The sequence below is a fragment of the Cydia pomonella genome, chromosome 3 (genome assembly GCF_033807575.1).
Source record: "Cydia pomonella isolate Wapato2018A chromosome 3, ilCydPomo1, whole genome shotgun sequence".
Taxonomy (NCBI): Eukaryota; Metazoa; Arthropoda; class Insecta; order Lepidoptera; family Tortricidae; genus Cydia; species Cydia pomonella.
The window spans coordinates 8,872,530-8,889,622 of record NC_084705.1 but is presented as its reverse complement, the minus strand read 5'-3'; the positions used below and the strand labels follow the sequence as shown (position 1 = coordinate 8,889,622).

The following is a 17,093-nucleotide window of genomic DNA, read 5'->3' as shown; positions in this document are numbered from 1 at the left end:
GTTTGGTTAAACGGCAGTTTATGGCTATTTTGCCTCTGTTAATCGCTTTACTACGCGTTCGCGCCTCCGCTTCCTCAGGGCCTCAACCCTTCGCCCCACGATTTATTCCTGTGTGGGTGTCTGTCACTTTGAAAATTATGTCGTTTCCGTTTAATGGCTCTTCATTTGGAGTTTTTGATACTTGAGGCTATTATTGGGTTCATTCAAGTAGAGTTTCTTTATTTAGGTATCTAATTTGATCTATTATTTAAAATAATTGATTAAATGTGATAGCCTTACACTAGTATCAAACTAAAGATCCTTATGGGTGTATTGCATGGGATGCTATACCATTTACTGCTTAGGTGGGAGGTAGAGTAAGCAAATTACATATACCTCCTCTCCCTGTCTCCGTTCTCAATACGCCGCTTCGGTTTCAGTTAGTTATTAGTTCTAGGACCGTCGTTGGGAACTTTGGACAAAATTTGGGGACGACAATGTAGTTCCATGAAAGTATGAGAATGAGGGCACGCTGGGCGGGCGTTTGCTACGCGCGGGGTAGGTTCCGCCGCCCGGCGGCAGATGGCGCGCGCCGGCGAGTAGCGGGCTGTGGCTGTGTGCGGCGCGCCGTTGACTCGCCACACTGCTACAGCCGCCGCCACTCCGCGCCGGATCGCGGCACAGATCGCGCGTTGCCCGTGTTGTCGCCTGCCGCTATCTCGATATACACGCTCGCGATAACAACGTAACGCGATACTCTAAATAAATAACAAGAAAATAATACATCGCTTCCTACTACTAAAACTGGACTATAAGTGAACTGCTGTACAATAAAATTAAATAATTAATACAAAAACATTACCATAAATGATAATTCGACGTTACGAGCTTATCAATGACTGTTTGGTGCATTTGAAAACTTTGAAATAAAAATAACCATCGAACCAGGTCTCGACGGTTTCTGCCTGGATATCAGCCTGGACTGTTTCTGCGGTTTTCTTCTTCCGGAGAGCTAGCTAAATCGGGAATCGCGTTTTAATTTTCATGTGCCGCCTCGTGTACGCGTGTGTGCGCGGTGCAATGTGCCCGCGTCGCGCGTGAACTGGCCGTATCGTGTGCTGTCCCCGTGGCTTGCCCGGCCGCCACCCTGTACCCTGACAACCATGTCGGGGGCCTCGGCGTGCCCTGCGACGCGGCCGCCGTGTCACCAGCGCCCGCGTCCGGGCACTCCGCCGGGCCGGCGTGGTGGACCATGATGAACGGCGTCGGCGGGACGCTGTACGAGGAGTCGCACGCGTCGCCGCCCGGGGGTTCGCCGCCATCCGCGCCGGCTGCTGCGCCGCCATCCGCCTCCAGCGCCTCCCCGGCCTCGGTGGGCTCCAACCCGCCTCAGCCGCTCCAGGTCCCCGCTAAGCGCTATGACCTCGAGCCCGGCGTCATCCGGCACGCGCAGCCCTCCTGGGGCTACCCGCCTGACGCACCCACCTCTTTCAACCACGAATATGGTGCCGGAGCCCCTACCTACTACAATCTCCCAGTGGAAAGGGAGCGTAAATCCGGTTTGCCTTTTTGGCCAGGAAGCGGGGGAGAATACAAGCCCTACGCCGATGGTGGCTGCCATCAAGGTTTCTCACAGCCCTGTTGGAATTACGCATATGGAGCGCCGCGTGGAGACCAGCCCCTGCCCTACGTGGGAGATGAGCGACGAACGGCGGTGTCAGAAGCCTCTGGGTTCACCCACGATGCGTACGGTCTTCGGAACTACGCTTCAGACTCCGTATCCAGTGCACCTTACCCACCTCCTGGATCCCTACCAGGTCAGTATCATCATTATCAAAGTCTGATGTCTATGCCGCCCCACAAATCACGTGTTCAAAATGTTGTCGCAACAGCTGTTTGTAATCTTAACTGAACTTATCGGCAACTCGAAAGTCGAGACCCAAAACATTATCGTTGAACACAGAAATTTATAAACAGACACAAAATTACGAGAACCGTGATTGCTGGGACTTTATGGTCATTAGTTTTAATCACAAAATTTTACTAAATAGTACTAAAAACAGAAAAGAAAACTACCAATTAAACAAAAATAATTTTGTATGAAAATTGTTACTATTAATCTACTCTACGTGACTGTAAGATTGTAACTTACTGCCACTCGTCGCTAGATGGCGATGTGTTGCGCACACAGCAACGACTCCCTGCTATGTGTGCGTGAGCTCGCACACAACGCCGCCTCCGCCCGCCTGCCGGTGTGAGAAATTTCACGGTTGCAATTTCTGCAAGCTGCTTACGGCATCGGATATTGTCATTTATTGTCAGCTCCACAGAACTCATTTTTGAATAGCGTGTTCTTGTAATTTAAATCCAATGTCGTTCGTAATTTCCGTAAGTTATCCCTGGCAACGTATTTTCTTCGAAAGCGTAATTTATTCATTAATAATTGCAAACCTTTCTTAACATCGCTATTCTAGTTTATATATATATATATAATATATATATTAAAGTTTCCGAGCTACGGGATAATGGCCTAAGCCCTGACGCTTCAATAGAAAGGCGACGCTTCAATAGAAAGGCGTTGTTAAAATTCTTGTGAGGAGAGTCGAGGTGCACGGGGCTTCTAAAGATAGCGTCGACGCTCACGCGTCTCGTAGATCGATGTAAGAGTACCTATAGTCGGGTGAATCGATCGCTGGTCGTATAAAGATCCGATAAAGCAAAGGTAAGCTAAACAAACTGCCGAAGCCTCCGCAGCGCGCGGCCAATCAAAACATTTTCCCACACACCATAAATTTGATGAATGAACGAAACACGTGCTACAAATGTTTAAAAACGAACCGTAAGCACCGTTTTATAGGCAACTTACAACGGTGGCGCTATACAACCGACAATAAATTAAAGTTTACGTAAAATAAAGCGCCAATAAAAATGTATAACTAATAAATAAACACGATACCTGAGCTTCGAGACAATAAACCGATCTTTGAAGAGCAATAAACGAAATATTGCTACAATAAACACATTACGCTGATGAGACGATAAAAACTAGGTGCGAGCGGGACGGATGCGCCGACGTGCATGCGCCTGATTCATTGCGTCTCCTACAGACCTATATCACTTTTACGATATCATAAAACCGCGACGACATTCATAGACATGCAATATTACTGGTTTCTTTCTGAAATCGCGGCAAGTAGTAGTAATTACGGGCCGAGCCATGTCAGTACTATGAGAGCAATAAAAAGGCTCCATTCATAAACGGAGGTAGTTCACTACACACTCGATCGCTGCCTAACCATAAAGATGGGTTTATCGCACCACTGTTACGGCAGAGGTGTAACTTGACATAATTTTGCGTAAAACGCGCATATAATGGCCCATTAAAAGGAAACAATTGTTGAAAAAGTTATACGAGTGTTCGCGTCACTTTATGATTGTATGTTTACGGCCACCTGAGGTTGACATTGACTTTGATTTGTGAATTTACGGCTAAGGGTCTCCCCAAACTAGTCGACGCCGTTTCGGCAAATCGCGTACGGAAAAAGCTTTATGTCAACGCAATAAGAGCGAATAAGTCGTAAATCGGCTCGGCCCACGCGAAACGACGTCTTTCGACGGGAAAACGGCGTTTTGCCGTAAAGCTGTTCGCATTCGTACGACGCTGTTTGCAGCCTACCGCACACGTTCGCATTCATAAATCTCCTTATACCGCCGTACGGTGCCGGAAAGAGTTGAACGGCTCCGATCACGGCCGAGTACCTACGATAAGGACCGGTCAGAGCTGGCGGAAGCCGATCAGCGTCTTCGACGGCCGAACATAGCTGACGACGGCCGAACAGAGCCGATGACGGCCATAATAATCGTAAAACATTTTTGGATCGAGTCTCAACCGAGGATATCGTAAATTAAATTCACCTTCACTTAATCTATATTGCCACAAAGAATCAACCCACGGTCGCCTCCGCTTTTGCTGCTGTTCTAGCTCTTCCAACAAGTAGGCTACGATAAAAATGCTGGTAAGCCTTTTTTTCCATGCCCGTCGTCTACGTAAATATCCATCATCACAGGTTATTATATAATATGTAACAATTACCAAGGAAAATAATCTTACAGGTCTGTTCAATTTCAAACTCAGGTTATTACTAACAACCAGTCTCCAAAAATGAGATTTACGATTGCCGATCACCCGCTGTCCTACATCTGTTCGTCGGACTCAACGGCTGTACGTGTGCTGTCTGACGTCTCGACGGCAGGACGGAGCACGGGAGAGCCGACCGTCGCTTTACGACTGTTGCGATAGCAAGTCGCAGGCGATCGGGCGTCTCTACGGCCGCAAGGAGGATGAGACTGCTAAACGCAGGTGTCCAACCGCGGAGACGGTCGATCGGCTAAATGCGAATAGTGTGGTGTAAAACACTCGGCGAAAGCCGACTCCGCGTCGACTGGTTTGGGGAGACCCTTAGTAAACGGTTTAAGAAATGGCTCCGTTAGTAATCGCACCGGTAGTTGCACGTGCTTACGACTCTCGACTTACGGCTGACTGTTTATTTCATTACTAAAACTTACTTAACTTGTTTAGCCTGTTCTAATGTTAATTATTTACATTACTCACTTCATATTTTGCCTAATTTTAAGTTCTTCTACTAGCACAAACTATTCTACTACATAAGTCACCATAACATGAGTTCATTGAAAAATGAACTCTATTGACATTGTATTAGGGTCTACGAATAACCTCCTCCTCTCCTTCTTCTTCTCATCCTTCTCCTCTCCTTCCTCCTCTCCTCTCCTCGTCTCCTTTGGTTCTTGCTGAGAAGTTTCGAAGTGGGCATTGCTCTCAAGCAACTTACCTACCTTTATCTTTCTTAGCTATTAATTATCGAATTATTCTAATTACACAAAACAACGGCATATTTACAGGTCAACTAGCTCTAGGATTCTTTCAACGAACGTTGTATGGATATCTAATTGACAGTTTATTGCAGTCCCGATAACTTTCACTAAAATTTATTTACACTATCAAAGTAAAATTCTAATTTAATAACTTTTACTAGTAGGAAGAAAAGTTTATTAGGGTTATCTCTAGCAAGTCGTGGACAGTTCATTTCAAAGTGAAAAATTCCAATTAGATACCAATTATAACTGTAAAATCATTGATTTCCATTCTTTAGTACAGAATAGCCAACTAAACTGATAATAATTGCTCATTGTAAATTCAACTCTATGACATTGTAATACAAATAAGTTGGTGTGACGAGTGGTGGAGTGGACAGCGGTCGGGTAGGTAAAGTTTTATGACCCACGAGCCGCACTTTTACTGCCACTACCGTCGCTGATCGCTACCTCGGCCCCTCGTAATTGACAAGTCGTCTTGTCATTATGTTCTCCTTAAACAATCGCCCGCTGACATGAAAGGCTCAGAGCTGGAAGTGGTTGAATAATTATTTGTGATATGAGTGCAGAGAATAATGAATCCCATGCAATTTTATCGTCGGTTTTGAAGAATAAAGAGATCCATTATGAGCTAATGTGGTAAAAAAGCTTTTTCTCCTTAGTATAATAACATATACATTTTTTTTTGTTATTTTAATCATTCTCACAAAAACCGGTCAAGTGTGATTTTGACTCGCGCACCGAGGGTTCCGTACAAACTTACCTATGTAAATAGTTCAAATTCCTGATTAGTTGGCTAACGAATGCACGGAGTGCACCGAACATTCCTCTAACAAAAAGATAAACTGTACTGAAGAACAAACTTAGCTTTGCAGTTAAGAAACTGTTATCCCTATGTATCGACATAGGTCGCGGTTAGTTTAGCAACTGCAAATAAGCTAATGGCAAAAAGAAAAAAAATTGTGATGTAACTACAAATTTACGGTTTTCGGTTTTTGTTTTTACTTGTGCTACATGGCATTGATTCTTGCCAAATTTCATGATTTTAGGAAACGACAAGCCCCCTCTATAAGTTATGATTCCCTTGTAAGCGTCAAAATATACGCCATAAACGACCTTATCTTTAAATATTTCAATTTCTGATAAGGTGGATAATTAATGCAGGGAATGTATCGAACATTCCTCCAACAAAAAGATAAACTGTACTAAGGGACAAATGATTCTCTTGCAAGCGTCAAAATATGTATACGCCATAAATTTGAATTAGACGTTTGACGTTTCGTTCCTGAGATTAAGGGTCTTGACAGACGGATAAGAAAGCGATCTCCCGTTTATGCTGACAGAGCTACGGAACCCTACAAACAGGCTTATTACACCATGCTACCATAAACTAACACTGCGATCTCTTTGAAAATATACTCCTACAAAGTGTTACATAGGTAATTTAGTTTCATAAGAGGGAGATGATGGGTTAGTTTCATAACCATGAATTTAAAGAATTAAATTAATTCGTTTTTGAGAGCGCCATACACGCTGCCTCCACTGATTGTCCCAATTTGCTTAGTTAGGTTTATTACTCGTTACTCATTTGGTTCAGTTCAAGTTAAACGGTATTATTGTAAGCAAGGCCACTTTGAATAGCACACTGGTTGTAAAAATGTGCCACTAAGCGGTACGCCGCACTTGTAAAAGTTGCGGTAGGGCAGTTTTATGTGGGCTACACGGTGCCTACAACTAATGCTAAGACTTGAATTATTTAGCAGTTTATTACTCTATGCGGATAGAAAGATAAATAAGTAACAATGAAATGACCCATTAGAATTTGGTCACGAAATTTAATCGTTGTCACAAAAAAATCCCTTTTATTCTAAGCAATAACTTAACTTTATTTATAAAAATACTGGGACATATTCAGTGTTATTGCTTGTAACGAAATATAAGTGTGGGTTATAAACGAATGAGTTTTCTCTTAGATCAAACCGTCATGAAACTGCCTGTGCAGGTTTCCTTTCTAAACCAAACAACAGTTTATGCCGTAAAATATCCGTCAGTCGTAGTAAATTCTCATGTCAAATAAACATTCATTTATCAATATTTTATGTAAGTCGCTCATTTAAGAGTCGCGTTACGCCAAAGGCGAACGAGCCCGCGCGAGTTGAAGGAGTAGGCGAGCCAGTATCATGCCCTCCCGTTATGCATACTTATTACGAATCCCGAGGTCACTTCTCACTGGTGCACTACCTATGAGAACAATCCGTCTTTCGCATTCTTCCGCTAGACAATGAGGCATCCATTTCGCAACGTTGCGGACGGCCGTTCGGCACAATAGGAAATAGTGCAGCTATTGCACGCGCGGCGTATTGAGAAGGTCGCGGGTTGCATACAGTATTACCGCGGTGATCTCATCAAAGGGACCGCTGGTATTAACTCGGCTATATCTAACTTCTAACGCCTCTTCGCCGGCAGCTATTGTTTCTATGAACGCAGTATGGAAATAGCTAGTTAAATGCGACCGGCTCTCTATCCGCTACGAGCCTCGCACTGGAATTGCCCTACTTCACAGTTGATTAAAATTTTCCTGGCGAACATACTCGTACGCATTATTAAGATTGCGATTTCACTCTACCGTAATTATGTTGCAGAGCTCAAAATACGATGAAAACAAAATACTAGGTCTTAGAATATGTAGCGCGTTCTAGGAACCATTTGCTGGAACCCTATTGCGGATTATCGTGCCAAAAGATATTTACGTCCTCGGCACAGATATGTCGATATTACATAAGTTAGTACCTAGAAGCTGTACGAGCAAGTGTTGAAACATGTATTATTTGTGTGCAGGTTCCCTGTCGATGTCGGTGGGCGTCGGAGTCGGCTGCGGCTCCTCGAACCCATTGGACTGGACCGGTCAAGTGACGGTTCGCAAAAAACGCAAACCCTACTCCAAGTTCCAGACTCTCGAGTTAGAGAAAGAGTTCCTCTTCAACGCTTACGTATCGAAACAGAAACGGTGGGAGCTCGCGCGGAATCTCAACCTCACGGAGAGGCAGGTCAAGATATGGTTCCAGAACCGGCGGATGAAGAACAAGAAGAACTCGCAGAGGCAGGCGGCGCAGGCAGCGCAGAACAACAACAACAACTCGAACGCGAACAACCACAACCACCACACGGGGCACCACCTCGCGCCACACCACTCGGCGCTGCACCACGCGCCGCCCGCCAAACACCATCAGTGACCCGCGCCCTTCTCTGGGACTTACCCCCTTCACCACGGTATAGCCAGTTAAATGAAGCAGGTAGTTCCATTGGACCAGTGTGGAAGTGACTTGTACTTAAGGTTCCGAGATCCGTTACGTCCATGTTCGTTACCCAGTGCGGTACCCGTGAAGGTGTGAGGACGCTACCGGCGGCGCCGGCGCGCCAGGTCCCAGAGAATCTCCTCTCTAGTAACATAATGTGTTGTCGATTTGTGTATAGTATTAAATTACGGAGTTATGTTCGATAATTGTAACGAGACTAAGTACGTGAGTAGATAACGATTCCTGATATTAATAATGTCTAGTGTAGCGCTAATATTGTATTTGAAATTATTTAAGTAACTACGAATTACGAATATTGAAGACGTCACCGATGAATTATAGTTTCTAGATAGTTTATTGAAAATAAATTATGTATAAATATTTTGTGAGACTGCTTATTGTTGTATTCGTATTGCTGTTCGGGTGTTCTTTTTAGTTTGTTACCAAATTGTTGAATCCTCGGCTGACGCAGGGGACAGCTCCCTCACAGACGGCAGCCACAGGCAGCTAGCTATTGCATTACCGACTAACTGTCACGATCCTCTATTTATTTTGTACTTAGGCAAGGATAGACCACAACATGATCAAATATTTATTAATGTTTAATTTCTTATCTCATAAATCGTAAATTTTGTTATTTAAATTATGGATTTCTGACAAAGCTTTAACTCGGTTCCAGTAGAATTATACATTAAGTTACTGTTATGACTTTTAAATATTGAAGTTGATGTTATAATCAATTAAAATTAGGTGATATGGGCAAGTGCATTAATATTGTCCTCTATTGATTAATTGTACTGTTCGCTTTAGCCTGTCTTATTACTTTTTATTTTTGTTTTAGTTAAATATTTTATTATTTATTTTATACACTATTGTGACTTACCAACCGTATATTTAATAATGTTTTCAACCTTCTCTTGCTCTCATGTTAAGATGTATGTTATGTATAAATAACGAAATAATTTCCAAATATTGTAAGTTACATAAATATCTACAAGAGAATCATCCCAGTGTTAGAATATTATCGTACTTCTTAGATACCGCCATTTTGTCATATTTTACAAAACAAGTATAATTATTATATATGTAATAAATGTTTTTATTGTAAACTTAGTACTCTGATCTAATGAATCTGTATTGTCGTAATTTTGTAGGGAATAAAATAAATTAGGTGTTTTTGTACAAAAAGGCGACCTCGTCTAGGTGACCGAATTTCTATTTTTATTGCAAGGCATCTCGTCGATACCTGTACCTGCATATACCTACACATAGAACGAAACAACGACTAAGTAACTTAGCTCATGTCCTGTATAAATTATTAAGACAAAACTTAATGTTTTATAAGTAGGTGCTTGAATTTTGTCTGATAAACTTTGACACCAACAATTCGGTACGTTTTTGCAATAGTTACCCACCTATTATACTATTAATAACGTATTTTTGACAGTTTTCATCGATAAACCGCATTTTATAAACGATTATAGAGTTCCTGTTATCTGCGCGTTCAATATTAGGAGCAATATTTAATAAGAGTCTCCAAAAGATAAACACTAGTTCTAAATTTCATGTACAAAGTTATTCAGACAAAATATTACTTTTCTCACATTTTGCTTCTCTAAAACATACGAACATTCAGTGAATTCAGTAGTTACTACCTACTACTATATTAGACACATAAAGTATAATATACCTACCTTGTAATAAATAAAGGTCTCGTAATATTACTGTACAGTTAAATTAATGTAGTTAATCGCGCCAGAAAATGTGAGGTTTTGTTAAGTATAATGTAATAATTAAAAATAAAATGAATGTGCTCTCGACAGTTTTATGACGAATTTAGGAAAGAATGTATGAAAGGAGAAAAAAATTAAATATTTCGTCGTGTCCTGGATTCTTTTTGATTTGCTTGATACCCTGATTGCTAAGTTTTTTTTTGTTATATTTTGCATTGGTCAAAGGTTGCTGTACTAATATTTTAAAAGGTAAGAATAGCATAGTATCTATATAATTTCATATTCTTTAACTGCTTTGGAGTTATTCTCACAACGGTGAATTTCTAAAGTAAAAAAAGTAAAAAAAAACTTTCATCGGTGGTAAATGTAATGTGTTGATTTGAAACAAAAAGGTTAGGTTAGGACAAATATACAGCACTAATCACGAAAAAGTATCGCTACGACGCATTTTAGATACATTACCTGAAAACTGAAATACTTAATATATAGATTTCACTTATTTAAACAATTTTGCCTGTATAATTATTAATAATGTATGCTTGATAATTTTAAAAGCAATACTAGAAAAGCGGCAATATCCTTTTTGACAGGCAGACGTGTTAACTTTTTCCTCATTATACCTTAGTATTCAGCTTGATAAGTTCTTACTCAGATTCTATGGATATGAGTTGGGTACTGTAATTATATCTAGGTATACCATAGAGAAATAAGCAAACTTAGAGTGGTCACTCTATACTTATTTGATTATAATATATATGACACCGTAAGATTATGCACCCGTTACTACTTGTTAATAATAGATTTTACCATAACTTATTATATGGGTATGCAAAAAAAATCTACTCAACTAAGCGTAGTTAAGAAGCTGTGATTAGTCTTAAGTTAATTGATTCATTTGTGTTAGGAAAATTAACCATGTTAATTGTACTTTATTGTATTTGTACCTAATTCATACACATATAAGTGTAAGTACAGTAAGTAATACGCTTACACACTTTCATGCACATAACTTAAATAGAAATGGCTTAATTGTCGTAACACAATGGAATAAATTAACTTTTGACTAATTATTGGTCCTTAACTATGTACATTTTTCCAATTCATAAGCTTACTTATTTCTCTATGCCTCTACCTACAAAAAACTAAATTTCTGATAGGTAGTGTAACAAGAGTAAGTATATTAATATAACAACACAATAATTACATATATTGGATATAATGGAAAGATAAAAACAGCAGACAAGTATCTGAACACGCCTCTACTGTCAAGGCGTTAGTGTTCAAATAATTTTAAGCACCTCGGCCGCTCTGATACCTATATCTGATGGGGACTGTACTATAAGTACAGCTATACGAGGATATGAACTTCTTGTCGCCAACGTTTGTGGGCCGACAATACTCACATAACATTAACGAAACCGTTGGAAGCTGAAAGGAACCGAACTATGTAGAAAGTGTTAAACCGCTTTAAAAACTTTTTTTTTTAGTTGTTGTTAAAAAGTTGTTTTTATCTATGTGTCGGCGGCCAATCGTAAGATCAGGCAGATCGTGAAATTCTAGGAATCGTGAAACGTGAAAATTTGTGTCGTTCCCCCTGCTAGACTGCTATGCGGTGCTCCTATTTCTGGACGGGGCATCTGAAGCGACCTAACGAATCTATCCAACCTATCTATTGGTTTAATTGTGACTACCATGAAAACATTAACAGGAAAATTACAATCTGCCTGATCTTACGATCGGCCGCCGCCATATGCATCGGGTTGAAAATAAGACGACATTTCGGCCGTTGGGAGCTTTATTTTCCAAGTAGTTAGGTTTTTTTTTAAACGATAGCAATAGCAATGAAAATTTTAAAAAGTGTATTTTTCATTATGGTATTTAAATCCGGATTCCATAAATAACGATCCTTTTATCGAATTGTTAATTGAAAGAACCCTTAATAAAAGCACTATACCTACAGTCATGTTTTGTAAAATACCGTATCTAATATTTTACTTTCCTCTTCGAAATGTATAGTAGTGTTAAATTCGAGTGAAAACCACCCATTCTCACTCTAATTATTTCCGACAGAAATGGATCTTTTCATCCCTTGGGTAACGATCTATTGCTTATTTGACTTTCGTGGTAGGAAACGACACTCGATACTTCCTAAGCCTTGGACCTGCAACGCTACGAGGAAATGCAACCTATGTATTTCGTTAAATTCACAAGCACGATAACTGATAAGCTACAACGTAAGGTAAGTAGTTATAAGGTGAGTTTTATTGTGTAAAAAGACCTAGAGGCCGGTTCCATAAGATGGCCAGACACTCAGATGACATATTCTAACAGCTGGGGGCCTAGCCAAGATGTCAATCGTTGATAGAAAATTCCAATCGTAACTTTTAATTTAATGTATGAAAATGGTCACGTGACTTCGTAGCATCTGTCATCCATGTACCTACTTATTTTTTTAATTTTCATATCACTGTACGCTTGTCATCTAGGCTAGGCCCCCTAGATTAACTGTAGCACTGCACTACTTCTGGCACCGTAACCGATGGCGATCGACAAACAGTCATGTGGTTTTTGGAGTGGAGTGAGGGAGCGGTTGAGAAGAAAGATAATATATAGTTATGGATAAAATGCAATTTTCTCATTCGTTTTCGATTAATCAAGAGTGCCTTTTTACCAGTTGGTGTGGTGAAAAGTATAGTCCTCCTCATCGTTTTCGATGACGGCGACCCCAAATAAACACATTATGGACGTTGTCTAGCATGAGCCCTAATGTGGCTGGCCAGGCCGAACTTGCTCTTAAAATATTATTTTTGTAATTTCGTTAAATAGACAATACAAATACCCATATATTGATACAATACATAATTTTTTTATCAAAATACTGCCTAGTCTACCTACCCACGAGTAATTTAGTTACAAAACCCAAAAAACAACCATTTGAGGCACGGCGGCTCTACCTAATCAATTTTTTTTCTATTAGTCAACGCCATCTAGTGCAACGAATAGCAAAAAGGTGTTCAGTGAAAGCAAACTATGCTGTTCTGGTGTCGGCCATGTAAGTTGCTGCACACAAAAATAAATTTTTACAAATATAATCACAGCGTAAGTTACCTTATAGTCCTTATGGGTTTTTCAGAAACAAAGGGTACCCTGTACTTTTAAAACTAACAAATTTTGGGTTATTTCTAGTCAGAATCACGAGCACTATCGATTCAAGCAATAAAAAGTGTCCCACTTGTAATTATCACATGTTGTGTTGTGTTATTAAGTGTTACATGTTGTGTGGACACTTACAAAACTGACTATTTAATTTTGTATGGAAAATTAAGGCAAATGTACCTTAATTTTACTCTGAACAAAACCCCTATTTATATTGTATAATTTGGTAGGTACGGTTTTTTATTTCTTGAGGCACGGGAATTCTCGACCAAGATTACAAAAGAAAAGAAATTTTCAAGTGTTAAAAACCACCGTGTATTTTTTATTTTGTTTGCTTTATTACAAACCAGACGCATATGAGTCATAGGTGAAATCAATAATCAAACAAATGGTAAATTTTTAATTATTATAAATTGCACTTAATAATCAAAAATTCAACAACAAACAAATAAAAACGTGTTTTCTTTAGGTATTTCACAAAATGTAAACCACACACAATATGGTATTTTATTAGGCAAGAATATTCAAGTCAATTAATTTAACTCAATGGGGGAAAAAAAAAATCCCACCTTTTAAGGTGGGAAAAAAAATCGCAGTAGTTAACTGGTTACAACTTGGTGGTAACTAGTGATAATAACCCGCCTATTCAGGCAATTTTGTTTAATCTTCTTCTACTTTCCATCCTGTTACCCTCTGCTGGGGTACAAGCCAGGCCCTACAGGGCTCGAAACATTTTCTGCCACTGGCTCCGGTCCTGGGCAGCTTCTCCCACCCCGTTCCCAATACAACCAACTCTTGCTCCACGGAACGGCGCCAAGTAAATTTAGGGCAACCATGTTTCCGTTTTCCGATCATCTTCCAGGTGAGGGCCACTTTGGATAGGTGGGTGTCAGGCTTCCTGAGGATATGCCCAATCCAATGCCATTTGCGCGTTTAGATCTCCTTGTGTTTTTTTTTAATACTGAAATTCGTTTCGAAGTAGTTTAATCTAAACTCGATTACCTATATGCTGAATCATATACAAATTTAATAAAAGTTATTGAAAGTGCAATCTTACATATGAAAATACGAGTAAAATCTAAAGTTGGGGTACCTATTCGTAGCATCATCGTTCATTCATTGGTGACATTACCCTGAATAATACCTATGCTAATATTTTCTTTTGTGAGCCTGTAGCTTGTTAGTTATATTTTTTTACTATATACCTTAATAGGTAATAAATAGAAGTATGTACCTACGTAATTCTATCTACTCGCTTGTTTTCTTGGGTTATTCCTACTAGTTATCTGGATTAACTACTGGGATATTTTTCCAATTTTTACCAGTGGTAACTACTGAGAAAAAAAAAACCCACTAATTTACCATCAACTTAGTTTGTTGGAAACTACTGGGATTTTTTTCCCAGTAGTTACCACCAAAATTTTGTTAGCGCTCAATACTAATAAAAACAGTATAAATATAGATTGCTTTAATCAATAATTAATTAAAAGTCGAATTAATTATAAGTAAATTATTTATTAATTTAATTATAAGTCGATTACTGTTCCAGTAAACTACCTTAAAAGTGATCAAAAATTATTTGATTGTTCGTTCGTATAATTGTGACGTTATTTATTGAAAGGAACCTCGTCGATGGTTCTTACTCCATTATCAACGATGGAAGCGGACCCTTTGGTAAAGTAGACAGATCGGAAAAGTGGACCCATGGTACCGGACGAATAAATACCACGCTGCGCTACGCAGTGCGCCGTAAGCGCCCACGACAAAAGATCCAGTTTTCATAGATAACGTCACAATTAATTCAATTTACAATAAAAAAGATAAATTTCATCCACACGTTAATTTCTCCTTAAATATTGTTTTTTTTGCACTTGCACCGGTTTTCATATTTTTGATCACTTTTAAGGCGGTTTACTGAAACACTAATGGACTTATGATTATGTATTTATTAAAGCACTATATATTTACACTATACTCTATTTATTGAACCCTAAGAAAATTTGGGTCGTTACAACTGGGATTTTTCTCCCAGTGATAAAGGTGGGAAAATAATTACCACTAGGCAGAACTTGGTAACTAGTGGGAATAACCCGTTTCTTTTTTCAGAAAAATATTAGGCTTTTTCTACTTTTAATTATTTCTACACAATCGGATTTGGCTGTGAACTAATTTAGCTTACGCCACTTTATTTACGAGTAGAAAAAAAATACAATGTAAGTTAAAGTAAAATTAAGTTTAAGTTTACTAAATACATATACCTAACTAGCTCTGGCATTGGCAACCAGTCGAAATCGCTAAACCAAAATATTCTTTAGGAGTTATCTTGCCTGATAAAACAAATTTACCTGTTTATTCAAATTTGAAGGTTTCACATAACGTCCAATATTAATTAACTACGATTGGATTACCTACCTATCTTTTTTATACTTAAATATGCGCAGAAACACAGAAACGTATCAACTTTATTAATCATTATTCAGTATCAGAATTCAGAATAGGCATAGGATAGGAACTTTTCAAAGTACCTACGCTCAATGCAGCAGGTAGCTAGCGTACCCATGCAACCACCTATAGGAAGACCATGAAAATAGGGTCTAAATGAAACTAGACCTTAAGGCAAAGCAATATATACTTAAATATATGAATAATGTTGTGATGCGCCTGCGGCTATACCGGTTATAGAACGAGCTCATTAGCATATAAATGAACCGAGCCGAGACAACTTTATATTGATCCGCCATTTTTAAGTTTCCCGGCTTACTATGTATGTCGGGGAATATGAAACTAGTTAGGTTGTGGACTTTAAAACGGCCGAAGGCCAAGTGGGTCAGACCTTATTCTAGAGCTTGAGGATTAACTTTACTTAAAACATTAATCCAAAATTAATTACAAATATAAATGTGTTCACCTGACAAAACCTGCGTTGCGGATTTAATATTATGGTCCCTGAATAAAATTCACACCTTTACAAATGAGTTATGACACTGATTTAGATCAATATCAGTTCAGATTTGGTTTTGATTTTGAATTAAATTAGTATTATCTTCATTTATTTTTTTATTTTTGGCAAATCCCACAATGGAGATACTTCAAAAATAACGTAAATTTGTATGGAGTATACTTATGTTGTAATAGACGTATAGACTACATACCTACCTACTTGTAATATTTATAAGATTACAGATCCCACGGGGAATTTTTTTGAGATAATGATTTACGGCCCGTTTCGAAGAATGAGATACGTTAAAGATGAGATAACGATAAGTTCTGGTTTAGATACGTTCTCATTTAGATATCGTTTGATTCGGGCAACCAATGTCACTTTAACGTTAGAAATATCGTAGATAGATCTTATTGGTATTACAGCGGAATCGAAATAAACTTCAATTTTGTCGTGTCGTTTAGTTATCGATCTTTTAAAGATCTTTCCAAGATCTTAAACATGTCTCAATCATTCTTCGAATCGGGCCGTTAGTGTAACTATTAGTAAAAGTATAAGTAATTGGTTGTGTGGGCCGAATTCCAAGTTCGAGTATGTGTGTGTTCGACCGACTCATTAATATACTTACCTTCAACTACAGTGTGCACCTAACTATAATAGTATCGTGTTCCGATTACGAAAAAAGTTATTTTTTTTTGACGCGATTTTGTTTTCTATGGGGCATGGAGCCGAATTTTTAATTTCGTTCGCTCGATTTCGTGTTTTTCTTTTAATACTTTATCCACTGCATTTAAATTATACTAATTGAATTGAAAAAGAGTGGTCAACTCAATACCACTAGAGTTTTTCGTTCGTATTTCAAAAATAGGATTTCGCTGTTTTCCACAGACTCAACAACCGACCGACCCTCCATACAAAGGACAAAAAATATTCGAGTCAATTTTTTTTTTCCTTTGCCGTCTTAATCATAATACTTGCAAAAAAACTTCTACTTTTTTAAAATATCGAAACACGATACCGACAAATCCTATTTACTTATACTCGTTACATTTATTTTCGAGCTTAGAAATAGCTACCTACCTACTCAATGTTCTA

General features: G+C 38.9%; 1 protein-coding gene across 3 annotated transcripts in view; it reads left to right on the top strand.

Annotated features, from left to right (window-relative positions):
- The window catches only part of LOC133515985 (homeobox protein abdominal-B), a 135,004-nt gene extending 124,950 nt beyond the window's left edge, over nt 1-10,054 (top strand). For all 3 annotated transcript variants that reach the window (XM_061848639.1, XM_061848638.1, XM_061848640.1), the window contains 2 exons: nt 1,191-1,796; nt 7,711-10,054. In XM_061848639.1, coding sequence (XP_061704623.1) covers nt 1,191-1,796; nt 7,711-8,105 — 1,001 coding nt within the window. In that variant the 3' untranslated portion in view covers nt 8,106-10,054. The remainder of the gene's footprint in view (nt 1-1,190; nt 1,797-7,710) is intronic.
- Nucleotides 10,055-17,093: the final 7,039 nt, after the last annotated feature.